The following is an 18,534-nucleotide window of genomic DNA, read 5'->3' as shown; positions in this document are numbered from 1 at the left end:
AGTTTTTGTGTTACATGCATACACTGTTTGGCAGGTTGAACTTTAAGTTTCTTATCATATCCATTTGAGCTTTCTTCTTATATCCATTTGAGCCTATGTCACATCTTACAAAACTTTTTGTTTTATTGAAAGCCCTCAAACAAAAAAACAAAGCCACCCACTACTCCTTAAAACCTATCAATTTAATACTAGCACACAACTATGTACATCTTCAAATGTTGAGGTTTTACCCTTCTAATAGGAACAAAAGTCCCTAACTGACAGCCGCACTCAGACTTAAGTTAACATAAAAGAAAGGTTATCCATGCTAAGACTCATGATGCAGCCTGTGCTTCTAAGTGCTAATTGATTTTGTCTTGTCTTTATAGCTCTCTCAGCTGAGAAAACCACTGAATGCTTTCAGAGGACATCATCTCCTAGCCAGCTTCAAGCTACTGCACCAGTGATCAAGTGATGAACATAGTGCAGTTGTGTAAGGAAATTTTCCATGACCATAGATGTTTGAATGATTACTGCGGCAAAAGCTGCTCCCTCCGTCTGTTCCCCTTATTTTTATGTTTTTGTGTGCCATGTTGAGAATTGGATTTACACCTAACAGTGACTCCTTTCAGGGCTGTAGCCTTCCTTTTTCAGTTGACATGTATGTTCTCAAGGGCTTGGTGCCATACCTCTCAACCTCCTAGTTCAAGAAACCTGGACAAAGGCGCAAAATATGTACAGATTTTACATATTGCTGTTATAAACTTAGAAAGTTGCTAAAATAACAGGATTTGTGCTGGCATGTATTTTCTTAAGGATATGAAGTTTGAAACTCTGATGCGTGTCATTATTTAGTGACTTCAGACCTCAGTGATTTTCCAGAAGAGTATGAATTTTATGAGGAACAGACCAAAAATATGAGGCAAAAATCTGGACATTCTATGAAAATCTGGACATTTGAGAGGTATTCTTGGCTTTCTTTTGACGTTGAGCTTCCAGCTGACTAAGGGCTTTGAATGTGCCCTTAATCTTTTGACGTTGGCTGGCTTTTATATCCTAGGCAGGAAATAACTCTTACAGTTTAGGCTACTGCAGCAGTGATCATTTGAACATCATCTGTTATGGTACGTTTACCTACATGGCTATACTGTCTGTGTTGCCTGTAGCTTATAGTATACTTTTAAGTACTATTTGCATTCCTTTTAATAGTAAATTGATGTACAAAAGAAGCTATTTCTTTGCAGTTACTGAGAGGGGAAAAGAGGTTCCCACCCAGAGAGATCCTGTTGTGGTTCCCAAGACTCCAGTTGTAAACAAAGACAGAGAGAGAGAGCCTGAAAAACTAACCCAGAACAAAGATAAGAAAAAACGCAAGTCTTCTCCCTCTCCCCCTTCTGGGTATGAATGGGGAGCCAAAAGAACAGAAGAAAGGTAAGTTTCTCCTTTGAAATGCTAAAGATGCCTTCAGGCATTTTATATACGAATTTAATGTGATTTAAAAACTGTTAAACATTTGCAGCCTATCCATAAAATATTCTTTATGTAGTGTTACAAATTCAGAATATTCTCTCAAACTAAAGTGAGGAAGATAGTGTGTTTGTACATGCACACAGTATGCATTTGTTTGTATAAAAACAGAACATACATATTTTATTATTAGTTAGGATCAGATATGCTTTTGATAATAAGAATCTGGTAGCTAACATGGTGTACTGGTGATTGTTTCAAGCAGCATGGTTGTCCTTTCTGTCCAGCCATTGAGTGCATTGTCATGAAGTTTGCAAACTAGGCAGAAGTCTTCAGAGTAAAAAGCACCAACAGAAGGGGAAGGACTGTAGTACTGCACGCTGGCTGTTTTGTTGTGGGAGTGGAGGGTCTGACAGTTGCATTCCCCTGACCCCCCCCCATGTTGGAAATAGTAAGCTTGTCTATAGATTACTGAACATTAGGAAAGTATGTGAGAGGCCATTATCTAACCAGCGACTGAGGTCTCCTATGAGGATGAAGTTTTTGTAGGGTGGGTTATACCCCCACTGAGCTGAAGAGCAGTTTTGATCAAGTTGAACACTGAGATCTTTTCTAAGTTTCTGTGTTGGGAATTGAAGGCTATATATGCCACAGTTGAACAAGAATAGTGCCCTAAGGAATGCTTCTGCTGCATGGCTACCAGAGTACCTTTTGGAGCAATGAAGGCAAGTATGTGGATGCAAGCTGAGGTGCACTAGAAGGGAATTATGTACAGATGTGGTTAGTGGGAGCAGGAATAATTTATACTTGTTCCCACAAGTATTAATTACTGTTACTGACAGATGTTCAAACAAAGGAATATTAAACTGGGAAAGGCAACATGGCTTAAAAGGCAGAGGAAAGACCTTAAGGAATGTACTTAAGAAAACAAGTGGCAAAATTGCCTACAGTAAAATTTCAAAGTCATGCACTTAATTGTCTGTAGTATCATTATTGTTGATATTTTTAGCAAAGAGTATATTTATTTCAGATAAATAAAGTAATAATGTCATCAGTTTGCAATTCTGATGTAGTAACCACTGTCCGCCCCAGAAATTAGTAGGTATCCTATGTATACATTTTATTACATTCATCTTTCTCTTTTGTGCATCATTGCAAATGTATTTTTCCCCTATTACATGCATTTCTTTCTAGTTGTGTCCCTGCACTAGTCTTCTTAAACTAATCATCCCGTGTGTCTTATTTTGCCTACTAAATGTTTTCCTAAGTCTCCATGATCCCCCCCTCTGCTTTTCTCACCAACTCCCCTCCATTTCCCTGGGTTCCCTCTGTACCTGCGCACGATTTATCCTTGTGGCATCAGTGAATGCATTTGATTAATGACTCATTTGTTGTCACATCTTAAATGAATCGGTGTAAAGTGCTGACTGACTTCTTGTTGGTGAATGAATAATCCTTTCATTCTGAAATTTCCAGTTAACTGCTAATGCCTGATATGGCATCTGAAGATTAACTTTTTGGGTTTTGTTTTGATTCTTGAATCTACTGCCTCCCACATAGCTTTTGAGCACTGCATTAAAATAATCTATGGACAGCTGCGGTGGTACGGCAGTAGCGTTGTTACCTCACAGCAAGAGGTTCTCCCGTTCGATTCTCGGATTGGCTTGGGAGTGCCTTCTGTGTGGAGTCTGCATGTCCTCCCCACGGTTGGGTAGCGTTCGAAAGACATGAGTGTGTAAATGGGCGTGCCTTCGTTGAAGGTTGGGCGTCGAACTGGCACCTCGGCATTTCGTAAAAATTTACTTAAAATCATTAGCTGACTGGAGTTCCGCTGTGGCGATCCCTTACCTGGAAAAAGCCGAAAGACAAACAACAACAACCTTGTATCCCTTCATCTTGAGCCACTCCAGCTGCTTCAAAAACTCCTAACCCTCCACTCCCACAGCAAAAAAGTCTCTCTGTTGGGTGTTTGGAAACTTCCTGCAGTAATGCACAGATCAGCTGTTTTACATCACGTATTAGCCTTCTCTTGCAGTTTTTTTTAATCTTTGTTGATTAGCATTATATTTTGGAATAACACTGTAGCTTACTACTGCAGTAGTAGTTCTTTTGGGAAATTACTGTGGATAGCGATTTGCCCTTCTTGTCTTAACATTTAAAGCTTTTGAAGTGTCAGAGTGATGCTAGATTCCTCCCTTATCCCAGGACATCGTTCTGATGCCTAGCTGAAAGGAGATGCAGCTCTTGACATTTTAATTATTTTGTTTCAGGAAGTGCTTAGTCAGGAGCCCATCTATCCATCAGTAGTACCTTCAGTGACATTCAATTAACGATAGATACCCAGTTTGGGAGCATTTTTGGGTTGCTTGTATTCATCAGTATTTGACATGAAAACAATTGTACTAATTTGACCTTTGAATTGCATGTTTGAATGCATTTCCATGGTGTTTCCTAGGGATGTAAAATCGAGGAATCTGGACATGAATATGCTGCAGGATATTAAAAGTGTTATGCCTGTTCATACAGCATTACTGTTTTAAAAATGTAACCGCTATAAGTCCATTTTATACTTGCCTACCGGTTCCTCCCTTCCATTTCAAAATCATTAACAGTAAATTAGTAACGCAGTTAGACAAAGTGCACTTCAGCTACAACCTTCTTATATACTTAATGTACCTATAATTCTTGCAAGCAAGATGACTAATACTCCTCAAGCCACAAGCATATTTTTAATTTAACCATTACCACTGAAAATCCCCACCACCACCTAAGATTCAGACATGTCGCATTCATACCTCTTTCCAAGTTTCCTAAACTTTAATAAGCAATATATTACAGACCGATTTTTAAGAATAAGGGTGATGTGCAGAGCTGTAGTAACTACAGAGGGATTATACTGATCAGTCACAACATGAAGTTATGGGAAAGAGTAGTGGAAGCTAGGTTAAGAAGGAAGGTGATGATTAGTGATCAGCAGTATGGTTTCATGCCAGGAACGAGCACTACAGATGCGATGTTTGATCTGAGAGTGTTGATGGAGAAGTACAGAGAAGGTCAGAAGGAGTTGCATTGTGTCTTTGTGGATTTACAGAAAGCATATGACAGGGTGCCTAGAGAAGAGTTATGGTATTGTATGAGGAAGTCAGGAGTGTCAGAGAAGTATGTAAGAGTGGTACAGGATATGTACGAGGGTAGTGTGTCAGCGGTGAGGTCTGCAGTGGGAGTGACGGATGCGTTTAAGGTGGAGGTGAGATTACATCAAGGATCAGCTCTGAGCCCTTTCTCATTTGCAGTGGTGATGGACAGGTTGACAGACGAGATCAGACAGGAGTCCCCGTGGACTATGATGTTTGCAGATGACATTGTGATCTGTAGTGAGAGTAGGTAACAGGTGGAGGAAACCCTGGAGAGGTGGAGATATGCTCTAGAGAGAAGAATAATGAAGGTCAGCAGGACTAAGACAGAATATATGTGTGTGAATGAGAGGAAGGATAGAGGAATGGTGAGGATGCAGGGAGTAGAGGTGGCGAAGCTGAATGGGTTTAAGTACTTGGGATCAACAGTTCAGAGTAATGGTGAGTGTGGAAGAGAGGTGAAGAAGAGAGTACAGGCAGGATGGAGTGGGTGGAGAAGAGTGTCAGGAGTAATTTGTGACAAACGAGTACCAGTAAGAGTGAAAGGGAAGGTCTACAAGAGGGTAGTGAGACCAGCTGTGTTATACGGGTTGGAGACCGTGGCAGGAGTCAGAGCTTGATGTGGCAGAGTTGAAGATGTTAAGATTTGCACTGGGTGTGACGAGGATGGACAGGATTTGGAATAAGTATATTAGAGGTTCAGACCAGGTTGGAATGTTTGGAGACAAAGCCAGAGAGGCAAGATATTTCGTTGGTTTGGACATGTGCTGAGGAGGGATGCAGAGTATATTGGGGAAAAAGATGCTAAGGATGAAACTGCCAGGTAACAGGAAGGGAGGAAGGCCTAAGATAAGGTTTATGGATGTGGTGAGAAAGGATATGCAGGTGGGTTGGTGTGACAGAGCAAGATTCAGAGGACAGGAGGAAATGGAAACAGTTGATCTGTTGTGGCGACCCCTAACGGGAGCAGCCAAAGCTGAATAGCTGTGATATTGAGCAGGGAAAGTACTTGGTTCTCTGCCCACTGGTTTGGAGGAAGGTCTGGAAATCCGCTTGGGGTTGGCAGTGAATGGAAATAAAATTTGTACCCCTGGGATACAGTGTTGAGGACCCATCCGTCCTGAGTGACGGACATCCAGTTTTTTGCATGAAGGGCAAGTTTTTCTCCTAGGGACATAAGCAGTTGGGCAGGACTGGGAAGTGGGGTTGTGAAGTCATTGTGAGCTTTTTCTATAAGGAGGTGGCTTACCACTGTCTGCTTTAGGGGTGAGGGCACTCTGTTGCTTAGATCTCTGCATACCCTGAGACTGTAGTCTGGGTAGTCTGTTTCCCCTGGGTCTTACTTGGACAGGCCTGGAGGGGTCTGGAAAGGACCAGTGTTTTGAGGGGCAATGCCTACTGAATCTAGGTGGTTGCACTTGTAGGAATTCTTTAACAGTTTGCATAGATTTAGCATTTTCTTCCATCTTTTTAACAACAACTTCTGCTTTGGTGCCAAACAAACGGTCCTTATTTAAAGGAGCATCTAGTAATTTACATTTGACATGATCTGCCCTGCAAGATGCTTCTAGGGCATCAAAGCCACACTGTAAAGAATGCTTACTAACTTGGTTTGCAGAGTGCATAAGCTCCTGCAATTCTTTTTCTGCACAATCTGTAAAAATTACTTAATTTTGGTTTAATAAATTCCATAATATGTTGCTGGTATTTCAGCATGTGAAACTGACAGATGTTAAGTTGTCAATCTCGCCTTCATTCTTGCTTGATGGGTTCGGAGCCGATCCTTGGCTCCGACTCGGCACTTGCTAACCTCGAGAGTCACTTTTACCAGGTCGAGGCAGCCCCATATCCCATGATGCAAGGCGGTAAATACCCAGATCTCGTTTGCCGCTTCGCTGATGAGGTCCTCCTTTTACCAGCTCCTGGTAAGTGAATTGTTACTTTACTATTTTAGCCCCTTTCTTCGAAAAACCTTTAAATTATTAGTTTTAACTTAGTTTTAGTCCCTTTCTGACAAAAAATTTCCTTGTCTCCTCATAACTTTCAGTCAGACTTTCACCCATCCCATCCCCCCCCTGTTAGGGTGTGTGTGTGTGTCTGTTATTGATACCTTTTTGATATATTTAATTTAATTTCTTGGACTGGTGTTGTGTGTGTGTTTTATTCACCATGTCTAAAGAAAGGGTCTCAGGCTTTAAGAAGTGTGACTCGTGCTGTCAGAAGATGTCTCTGACAGACGGTCACACTTCTTGCCTTTACTGCCTGGGGCCTCTTCACCTGCAGGACTCCTGTGCTATATGTCATTCTTTCAGCCAGAGAGTCCTGCAGGAAAGAAGAAATAAATTGATTTTGAGGGGCCTTCTTAAGCCGGAGGGCTCTCCGGCTAAGTCGGCCCCATCTAAGACTTCTAAGTCTTCCAAGGCCCAGGCTTCTGTGTCCAAGCCTGTGGCCTCGGCTCCGACTCATTCAGAGTCGAGATCGGCTCCAGCTGGAGCCGATTCTGGGTTACCTAAACCTTCGGCACCGATGGCTATCGATGCCGACTCTGGTTCGACCACTTCGGTGTCGGCTCCGATCGGTTCCGACCACCATGTGGCCCAGGCATCGGTGTCGGCTCCGATTGGCTCCGACACCCTTACTTTTATGGCTGTGTCGGCTCTGGCTGGAGCCGATACATCGAAGCTACCTGTCGGTGCCGATAAGTTGTCGGCTCCGACAGTTTCTGTGGTTTCATCGGCTCCGATGGTTCCTTCGAGGAAGAGGTCTAGGTCCCCTTCCTTGGAGCCGATACTTCGGCTCCGGCCCTCTCCTCTCAGAGCGGAGCCATCGGAGCCGATCTTCAAGGTCATCCAGGCTTTCTGACCATGATTTGGAGAGAGTGGTCAGTAGATTACTAAAGTCACAGGCACTGGCCCAAATGCTACATAGTCCGTCTCAGCAGACGACTATTAGTCCACACCCCATTGCAGTTCCTCCTTCGACTCTACCCCAGAGTTTGGAGCTGGAGTCTTCGGGAATGGTTTCTGCTATGGCTGAGGGACAGATACCCCCTTCTGCTCCTTCAGCCTCTACTCTTATCTCCTCTTCGAGACCTTCCTTAGAGGGATTCGGTGGCCGGGCTTCCCTGGTCTCCTCCAAGGGAGTGAGTGGCATCGGACCCTTGTCCGAACCCGCTCTTCCCCTTGGAGCCTCGGCCTTGGTGAGCTCTGCTCCGACATCTGCCTCGGAGCCTTCCTTTTCGGTGGGTCCTGGGGTTCCTAGTTCTTCAGAGCGGGTTCTCTCTGACCTTCCTGGGAGGGGAGCCTTCGAGGTGATGAAGAGTGTGCTGGCCACTGGTCTCAGCCAGCAGTCTGTTCCCTTAGCTCCTCCCTCTATGGTGCCTGTTGACATCTCTGCCACTTCTCTTGCTCCAGGACCCAGAGATCCTCCGCCTCAGGTTTCCCCACTGGGAATATCCCCCTCTTCCGAGGATTCTCCTGATTTGTCGGGAGATCCTCTGCGGAAGAGGACATGTAAGAGGAAACACGTAGACTCCCCCGAGTCTATCACTTCAGATACTGACTTAGATGAGTCAGAGGGATCCCCAAGATCCCCCTCTGAGGATGTCTCCTTCTCAGACATCCTAGAACTCCTTAGACAGAGGGGAAACTGGCCCACCAATAATCCCTCTGAGGATGAGTCAGTATACCTGGAGGCGTTTGGATCTCGGCCCTCCACCTCCTGGGTGTCTCCACCTTTCGATCCCCTTATGCAGGTTATTGCTCGAAAGGCGTGGGCTGCTCCTGACTCTGTAGAGCCAGTCCCTAGGAGGCCGCCTAAATTTATTACTGCCCCGTCGGACAAGCAATTCCTTACAAAAGGTGTCCCCGCTGATGCCATGGTGGTGGCGGCTGCCACCAAGAAGGAACTTGCAGATCCTTCCGTACCTGTCCATCCTCCTAATAAGGACTCTAGGACCATGGATAGATATGGTAAGCGGATGTTTTCTTCAGCGACCTTTGCTATGCATTCGCTGAACTACCTATGTCACTTCACCAGACTCCAAAGGGATATCCTTAAGGAGCTAGGTGAAGTTGTGCAGGATCCTACAGCTGCAGGGGCTCAGGAAAAATTGCTTCGCAGCTAGGAACCCTTAACTCCATTGCAAACTCCTCCATGCGGCTGATATCATATGCTGCTGATGGAGCGAGTAGGGCCGCAGGTACAGGTGTGGCTCTTAGGCGCCAAGCCTGGATGCGGCTATGTAATTGCAGATCCCTTTAAGGCGTCCTTCACAAACTCTCCCTTTGATGGGTCAGCTTTGTTTGGCCCTCAAGTGAAGGAAGCGTTGACCAGGTGTGAGCAGGACGGCAAAACTCTTTCTGTCAGGAGTCCATTTTCCACCCCTTCTAGACCTTATCCCAAAGGACAGAAGGGTGGCAAAATGTGGTTCCATAAATCCCAAGGAGTCACGCGCGATTGACGTGGTCAGTTTACCCCTAGAGGCAGAGGGGGTAACAGCAACAGACGCCGCTCTAGAGGCAGAGGGGGTCCACAAAACCAGGGAAACAGAGAGTCTCTCTCTGACAAGCCCTTCCAGCATCCCTGAGATGTTGCCCGGCTGTCCCTCCTTGGAGGCAGTCGGGGGAAGACTATCGCTGTACCCAGAAGCCTGGCGTTCTCTCACTCAAGACAGATGGGTACAGTCGATCATATCCGAGGGTTACAAAATTCCTTTCGAGGAAAGTCCTTTCTATCCCTCAAATTCCCTTCCAGATGTACCACCCGGTCTAAGGGAAATTGCAGTTAGAAGTCTCAAAACTACTGCAAAAAAGAGCTATTCAGCCAGTTACAACAGACCATTCAGAGCCCGGAATCTACTCAAGGTTCTTTTTGGTCCCCAAAAAGACGGGAGACTGGAGACCAATATTGGATCTCAGCAGACTCAACAAGTCTGTGAGGAAGACAAGATTCCGAATGGTCACTCTTCAGTCGATTCTGCCCTTCTTGCAGAAGGACAACTGGATGTGCTCAATAGATCTTCAGGATGCGTACTATCACATAAAAATTCACAGACGCTCCAGGAGATTTCTCCGCTTTCGGCTGGGGTCCAGTCATTTCCAGTTCAGAGCCCTGCCCTTTGGTCTCACCACAGCCCCCAGAGTGTTCACCAAATGCATGGCAGTGGTCACGGCTCACCTGAGACGTCAAGGATTCCAGGTGTTTCCGTATCTCGACGACTGGCTCCTCTCAGCCACCACCAGGCATCAGCTTGTTCAAGCCAGGGATTACACAATAAATCTTTGTTCTCATTTGGGCATCTCGATCAACTTCGAAAAGTCATCCTTATTGCCCTGCCAGTCTATTACTTTCATAGGCGCAAACTTAAATGCTGTTCGGATGTCAGCTACCCTTACAGACCAAAGAGTTTCAGACATTCAAAGTCATGTCAGGATCATTCTAGCCAGCAAGAAAGTACAGGCCAGAATGGTTCTAAAGGTATTGGGCCTCATGGCTGCAGCCATTACTCTTCTTCCCCTGGCTCGCTTCTACATGCGCCTTCTTCAGTGGATGTTGTTCACTCAGTGGTCTTACCAACAACTTCCAATGCGTCACCAGATTCTGGTGACACAGATTTGCAAAAATCATCTTGCTTGGTGGATCACTTCTCCCCAGATTCACCAAGGCAGACACTTTGTACCCCCATCCCCGGTAGCCACTGTCACCACGGACGCCTCCCTGATCGGGTGGGGGGGTCATTATCAGGGCAGGATGGTTCATGGGACGTGGCAACCGTTCGAGTACCACCTGCACATAAATGTCCTAGAGATGAGAGCAGTGCTTTTAACGTTGCAAGCCCTCAACGACTTTCTTCCTGTAGGGACAATTGCAGTCCACACAGACAACATGTCTGTAGTTTGGTATATCAACAAACAGGGCGGAACCAAGTCCTACCCCTTGTGTCGAAGCGCTCAGACTTTGGCAATGGGCGATCTCCTCTCATCGGTTTCTGGTAGCAACGCACATCCCTGGGAAAACCAACATTTTAGCGGACAGCTTGAGCAGAGCTATTCTCATGCCTCACGAGTGGTCTCTCAAGCAATCTATAGTGGAAGAGATTTTTCTGGAATGGGGTCGCCCATGTTGCGATCTTTTTGCTACTCCTCTAAACAGCAAATGCCCAGACTTCTTCTCTCTCTTCCCTCTGTCAGGCCATCCCCCCAGAGACGCTCTGACCCAGGATTGGCCCCAGGGACTTCTTTATGCTTTTCCTCCTTTTCCCCTGATCCCTCAAGTTATCCAGAAAGCAACCGTTTTGAGAGCCAAAATGATTCTCATTGCTCCTTATTGGCCTCGACAAATTTGGTTTCCGTTCCTCCATCGTCACCTTTTGGTGCAGCCGTGGCATCTGGACCCAGTGCCAGATCTTCTGATTCACCAATCCGGTCAGCTGCACCGGTCTATCCCTTCTCTCAACCTCACAGCATGGTTGCCCCACTTCCTTCCTTAGCCAGGCTTCCTTTGATCTCTAACCCTGTTAGAGACATCATAGTAGCTTCTTTAAAATCCTCTACCAGGAGGATTTATACAAGCAAATGGAAACGTTTCTCTTATTGGGCTAAAGCCAAGAATATTGATCCCTTCACTGCCCCAGTTCAGGCAGTTTTGGACTTCTTAGCGGAGATTTTTCATGCAGGCTCCTCTTCTTCCACAGTTAGAGTTCAATTGGCTGCTATCTCGAACTTTCATGTTGGGATCGCAGATCACAATATTATGTCCCATAGGCTTTGTAGAGCCTTCTTGAAAGGAATTTTCCTCTTGAAGCCTCCAATCAGGAATCCTCCTCCTCAATGGGATCTAAATTTAGTGCTGACATCCTTGATTCTTCCCCCTTTCGAGCCAGCTGTTTCTTGCTCCCTAAAATTTCTTTCTTGGAAAACCTTATTCCTAGTAGCTATTACATCGGCCAAGAGGGTGTCTGAACTTCATGCTCTATCGGTTCGACCCCCCTATTTGGTCTTTCACAAAGACAGAGTATCATTGAGAAATAATCCGACCTTTTTGCCTAAGGTCGCCTCCAAGACTAATTTGAATCAATCCATTGATCTCCCTGTATTTTTTCCAAACTATTCAAACAGATCGGAACAAAAACTACATTATCTTGATGTCCATCGCCAACTCCGATATTATTTGGACAGAACTAAACAATTTAGGAAATCCGATCAACTCTTTGTTTCCTATGCTGATAACAAGAAAGGCCTTCCTGTCTCTAAAGTGACCTTATCTAGATGGCTTTCTTCTGTCATCTCTGAAATTTATCGGCTCAGGGGAAAACAGCTGTGCTCAAAACCCAAAGCACATTCAACTAGAAGCTTAGCTACTTCTACAGCCTTTCAAGCTAGACTTCCTTTAGACACTATTTGTGCAGCGGCCACTTGGGCCACTCCTCATACTTTTGTTTCCCATTACAAATTGGACTTGGCCTCCAGGGACAGAGCCAGTTTTGGCTCTACAGTCCTCAAGAGTCTGTTCCATTGAGCCACCCAGGATAGAGGTGCTAGGGACACGGTCCCATCAAGCAAGAATGAAGGCGAGATTGACAACTTAATATTGAGAAGTTATGTACCTACCATAACGTTCCATGTTAGTTGTCTTCTCTCGCCTTCTTTCTTGCGACCCTCCCTCCTTCCCCCAGGCCTGGACAGACCTTTTTCTACAAGGAATTTTCATGCTGAAGACCATTCAGAGCTGGTCCTTCTTCCATCCTGTAGGCTTTCTTTCTTCCTTTGGGAAGTGTTTATGCTTGGTGCTATTGCCCTTTGTCATCAAACGAGATCTGGGTACTTACCGCCTTGCATCATGGGATATGGGGCTGCCTCGAGCTGGTAAAAGTGACTCTCGAGCTTAGCAAGTGCCGAGTCGGAGCCGAGGATCGGCTCCGAACCCATCAAGCAAGAAAGAAGGCGAGAGAAGACAACTAACATGGAACGTTATGGTAGGTACATAACTTCTCATTCAGTGCCCTGATAGCAAGAGTTGCAGAGGTATATACCTTCTTATCCCATCTGTCCAAAGATCGGGAATCCCTGTCCACAGGGGTAGGATTTTTGGCTGTAAGTAGACTTAATACCTTTAGGTCCCTGGGAAATGATCTCTCTGGGTCAGCAGTAGGATTCTTGAAAAGAAACTTGTGAGAATAAGGTACACTGTAGTACCTGTCTGCTTTCCTAGGGGCCGGAGGTAAAGTGTCTGGAGTAAGACTGGATTCCATGAAAACATCATCCACAACATCCAGGACAAGGGGTATAGCTAAAGGCCTGTGCTAAGGCAACTCTAAAAATTCTGAGTCTCTTTTTGGACTGAGGACAGTCTTGGCATTCCCAATAGAAATGCTCTCTCAAAGTATGCAAGGTTTCACCAAAAGAAAAATCCTCTGGAGGGGAGGCAGAGGGAATAGATTCCTCTGCATCTGAATCCTTATAGGTGGATAAGGGCATGTCTTCATAATCAGAAAGGTCAGAGTCATCGGATTCCTGGTCTGTAGAAACTGAAGGGGACTGGATTCTTTGTCTCTTAGCAGGGGAAGTCTGGCTTCCCCTAATAAGTGTAATAAGGTCTTCAGCCATTCTAAGCATTTGTTTTTGTGGCATGGGTGCCTGAGCATGCACTTTGGTCATCTGTTTTCTAGGCGTAGTGCGTACTCTGGGCCAAAGAATCTCAGTAGTTTTCGTTAAAAATGAAGTTGGTTTGATTCGAACATCGGTTGGACGAAAAACTCCTTCAGAAGCTGGTGCCTGCACAGCGGCTCCAGACCCATCTAAGGTAGAGACATCCGCTGGTTCCACAGTCAAAGAATTATCTCACAGCATACCGGACTCCAAATGCGTCTCAGCAGAGGCCTGCAAATCCATAGAAGCGGGCATCAGGGGCTGCAAAGGCGTCTCACTGAGTACCGGCGGACTGGCGACTAGCTTAACAGAAGCGTCGTTGGCAGTTTTGGACATATGCGGTCTGTCTCTGTCTTTATCCTTGTGTTTTTTCACATGATCGGTAGTCTGATGGCTTACCAAAGCCATTTCAGGATACGGAGATCGGGAGCGAAAGAATTTAGCGGTAAAGATAGCCAGACAAATAGTTCAGGCGTTGATAAAGGCACAAAAGCGACTGCGAGGGACGTCGTGGTCTGGGCCTAAACAGGTGACGCACTAAGAATGAAAATCTCTGTGAGGTATTTGCTTTCCACAGACAAGACAACTGTTAACTTTTTCTGACATCGGTTAGAGCAAGAAAAAAGAATCCCAAACGGGGTACTTAGCTTTAGAAGACTTCAGGATTATTCAACTCTAAAACAAAAAATGAATTTAGCGGCCAACCAGTACTTGCAAACTGCTTCTGGCTCCTCGGCAAGAAAGACTGATGTAATGGCATTGGCTGCCTGTTTTTATACCCGACGACCTGACGTCATGTAAGAAGTGACAGAATACAACGCAGAAATACTAAGTATCTGGTATTCGGGCCGACTGAGGGCTACCTGCAGGCAGATAACTCTTGTGTGAACACTAACAGTGAAACACGAAGAACATCTGGAAAGAGGGATCTCTAGAAAAGGGGAGGAGAAAATTGCACAGTAGTAAATGGAAACTGTGGGAACAATGCATGCATAATGTTCAGGAGTGAGTTAGTTTAAGGGAAAGTAGGAATTCAGCAATTTTTTTGTAATGTTGGACTGATGATACCAGACAAAATATGTAATGTATATTGTACTCCAAATATATTCCTTCAATTTATTCTTTTTCCTTTGACCTGAAATATGACTATCTTAACTAAATAACTTTACTTCTCTAGTAACACTCTTGCTAACTTTTTTAAGAACTTAATTCTTCTCTCCCTTTTCTTACCATATCCTCACTTGTATAATTTCCTTGTCTCTCTATCCCCTTCTTTTTTATCTTCCTGAAATTGTTGCTACTGCCTTTCGTACTTGTGATTTATAACCACACTTGACTTACAACCATTGTGAATATTTTGTATGAACTGTTTTGTTACCATGTAGTAGATAGCGGAGCTTTTCTCCTCGGGCCTCCACTGAAAATGGACTTGTATCCAGATGGACTAGCCCGGTTAACAAATGTAAAATAAAAATAAATAAAATACTTAAATGGCAAAATGTTTAACTGGTTTGTTTTCTGTTAATGTATGTTTGCCTGTGTTTTAAGTGATAGTAAAGTTGTTAAAAAAATGTACAGAATGAAGAAAGTATTTTACTACAGGTGTATGACATGTGCTGTAAATGTATCACTAGGGTCATTAACATGTTGGGGGCACTTTTTTTACTGTATCAAATAAAATAACACTTTTTTGGTGATTTAATATCCAGTTTATTTTTGATAAGCCAGTTCCAAACAGTGTCAAGAATCTTCTTGTAATTCATTATATGATGAGAAATTGCTTTTGTTTGTTCTTGTAATATCATCTGCACATAGAACTTGAGAAATCTGTGGCATATTCCAAGGGGGTCTAATAATGAAAAGTGGGAAAAGTAGTGGGACAAAACAGATCTTTCTGTAACACCTTTTGTGTCGGTGCCAGTATCTGTAAGTGCAAAAAGCACTTCACATCAAGGTTCTGTTCTGCAATAAGTGGGTTAATCTAGTTTTTAAAGGTATGCTTAAGATTTAAAAACATTGCACCAGTACACATGCCTTTATCCAGGTTTGTCAGGATTTGATTGGTAAGCTAGTGCAGTAACTGTGCAATACTTAGCTTGAAAACGTCTATTAGCATGTGTTATTTTTGTATATTTAAGAGTATGGTCATATACAGTTTTTGTAAGATCATGGCAAGTGGGCAGACTTGCAACTGGACTGTAATCTATTGCTAATCAAAGTTTAGGAAACTCGGAAAGAGGTATGAATGTGGCATGTCTGAATCTTGGGTGGTGGTGGGGATTTTCAGTGGTAATGGTTAAATTAAAAATGTGCTTGTGGCTTGACGAGTTTTGGTCATCTTGCCTGCAAGAATTATAGGTACATTAAGTATATAAGAGGGTTGTAGCTGAAGTGTACTTTGTCTACTAATTGCATTACTAATTTACTGTTAATGATTTTGAAATGGAAGGGAGGAACCTGTAGGCAAGTATAAAATGGACTTGCAGGGGTAGCGGTTACATTTTTAATCGGTGATGCTGTATAAACAGGCATAACACTTTTAATATCCTGCAGCATATTCATGTTCAGATTCCTTGATTTTACATCCCTAGGAAACACCATGGAAATTCATTCAAACATGCAATTCAAAGGTCAAATTAGTACAATTGTTTTCATGTCAAATACTGATGAATACAAGCAACCCAAAAATGCTCCCAAACTGGGTATCTATCATTAATTGAATGTCACTGAAGGTACTGCTGATGGATAGATGGGCTCCTGACTAAGCACTTCCTGAAACAAAATAATTAAAATGTCAAGAGCTGCTTCTCCTTTCAGCTAGGATTATTTACACTGTCTTGTGAAATTTGGTAACTTTGAAAAAAATGGGTGGTTAAATTAAGATATTGAATGAACTCTTCAAAGAGTTGTGTACCCCCACCCAAAAAATGTAGATGTCGTCCAAAAATCTGGTATATAAATTCCAGTATTTCTGATATATACTGTTGTACACAAACTTCTCTTCCCAGACCAATATGACCATATCTGCAAAAATGGGGGGCACAGCCTGCCCCCATAGCCACTCCTGTCTCTTGCCTGAAATACTCTCCTTCAAAATACATAAAATTGTTCTTGAGAACTAATTCGGCCAATTCAAAACATAAAAATATCTAATTTTCTGTAATATCCGGTTTAGTCCTTAATGCTTCCTCTAACCAGGCAAGTCCAATGTCCTATGGAATCACTGAAAACAAGTCTATGATGTCGACCGTAACAAATTTCAAATGTGGGAACAATATTCTCTTTTTACCCTACTTAAAAGTTCCCAAGAATCTTTTAACATGTATGTTTGTCTCCCCCACAGTTTAAGTTTCCATTCCAAATATTTGGACAAGGATGCCATTTTGGCACCTTCTGAGGAAACAATAGGTCTAAGGGGAGGATTTTCTACACACTTGTGGATTTTGGGTACCCCAAAAATGGGTGGTACCCTAGGTGTAGTATTTATAAGATAATTGTATGTGTCAAAATCTATGACTCCCTGATCGAATACATCTTTGAGTGCCAAATCTATTTTTTTGTAAGATATATTTATTTCATTAATAGAAACCTTGCTGTACCTACTGGTATAATTCAAAATGACCATTTTTCCCTTCATACATTATCTTGTTCATAAGGACAGTACCCCCCCTCCCTTGTCTGGTTTCATGACCCGAAGCTGTGGGTTAGAACACAGTTCTGTCAATAATTGTTTGTTCCGGTTTCAAATTGGAATGTATCCTATTATTGGGTATTTGTTTCCTAATTTCACTCTCAATCACATTTTCCAAGTTTTTTAATTGCGGATGAACAGGTGGATTGAATATATATTTTTCTTTGGCGTATTGGGATGCAATACAGAAGGTTTATCACGAAACATATTTTCTAAGTTTAAACTTCTGATAAACATTTTTAAATCAAAGATTACTTGTGTTAAATTGCTGTTAATCAATGGAACAAATTTGAAACATTGAATAAATAAATCAAAGAAACTTTTAGTAACTTCTATTCCACTGTTATTGAAAATGTGAAAACCAGACATGCTAACTATTTGTGTATTTTCGTTTACACTGTGGTAACAAATATTGTTTAATTTTGGTATCTGTAACCTCTCTGCCCCCGTCTGGGAAGAGGTTTGGGTACAACAGTATAGATCAGAAATACTGAAATGTATGTACCAGATTTTTTGGACGACATCTGCAATGTTGGGTGGGGGGTACACAACTCTTTGAAGAGTTCTTTCAATATCTTAACTTAACCACCCATTTTTTTCAAGTTTACTTACCAAATTTCACAAGACAATGTAAATTATTTGGATGTATCCTTAAGTAAATTTGAACAAGGCTTTAAATGTACTTTACATAGAAAAACTACTTTTTCCAACACATATATCCATTTTTCTAGTGCACACCCTTTTTATCAAAAGAAGGGTATTGTGAAGGGCCAGTCGCATGACATCAATGGACGTTGATTATGAACAGGAATGTACAAAATTGAGACATGTTCATGGAACATGGTTACCCCAGTGATTTGATATTTAACATTTACACTGAAGTTACACAGGGTAGAAATGACAAATACAAGCCCATTTTGGATGGAGGTTGTTTAATTATCAACATGGTCATTTAATCAATAATAACCTGGGATACAATAGAGTATTTGCAACCAATTTCAGTGGTAGTGCATATTTAATAAAAAAAATAGAAAAAGAGTACAAAAACTTTTCAGAATTCACAGATTTACCTAATTTAAAGAACAAACCTATAAAAGTAGTGTTTAGAAAAGGACAAATCATCAAAAACTTGTTAGGAAAGGCCAACTATGGGAGTGTTTTGTCCCATAAAAGGAAAGGGACATACAAGTGTGGAGCTTGTAATCAGTGTTCCTATATCATACTAAAAGAACAAGTTTCAGTTGCCTCGAGGCATAAAGTTTTATATTCCCACAGTTATTCCAACTGCAACAGTTCAGGGTTAGTTTATTTGGTTTGTTGTAATGGTTGTGAAAGTTTCTATGTGGGTAAAACCGAGAGGCAACTTATGTGTAGAATATACAAACACATGAATAGTATTAAGTAATAAGAATCATCACAATGCTTTATATAGAAATTCTTTGTCATGCCCCAATGCAAGTTACTGCTTTTTCGTAATTGAAACAGTACAAAAAGATCCCAGGGGTTGACCTCGGGGAATCAAAGTTGGCATACAGAGAAGCCTAGTGGCAAATCTTCCTGGAGGCTAACAAACCTCCAGTTTAATTAGCAGCATTTCCCTTACACCATTATTAAA

At 42.8% G+C, this 18,534-nt stretch overlaps 1 protein-coding gene across 1 annotated transcript in view; it reads left to right on the top strand.

Annotated features, from left to right (window-relative positions):
- Positions 1-18,534, top strand: part of SETD2 (SET domain containing 2, histone lysine methyltransferase) — a 3,532,865-nt gene that overhangs the window by 2,255,658 nt on the left and 1,258,673 nt on the right. The window contains exon 19 of the mRNA XM_044066027.1: positions 1,224-1,410. Coding sequence (XP_043921962.1) covers positions 1,224-1,410 — 187 coding nt within the window. The remainder of the gene's footprint in view (positions 1-1,223; positions 1,411-18,534) is intronic.

Source organism: Protopterus annectens, chromosome 3.part0 (assembly GCF_019279795.1).
Source record: "Protopterus annectens isolate FY-2018-M chromosome 3.part0, PAN1.0, whole genome shotgun sequence".
Taxonomy (NCBI): domain Eukaryota; kingdom Metazoa; phylum Chordata; order Ceratodontiformes; family Protopteridae; genus Protopterus; species Protopterus annectens.
Note: the sequence above shows the minus strand (reverse complement) of the source record. Positions and strands in the feature narration are given on the sequence as shown.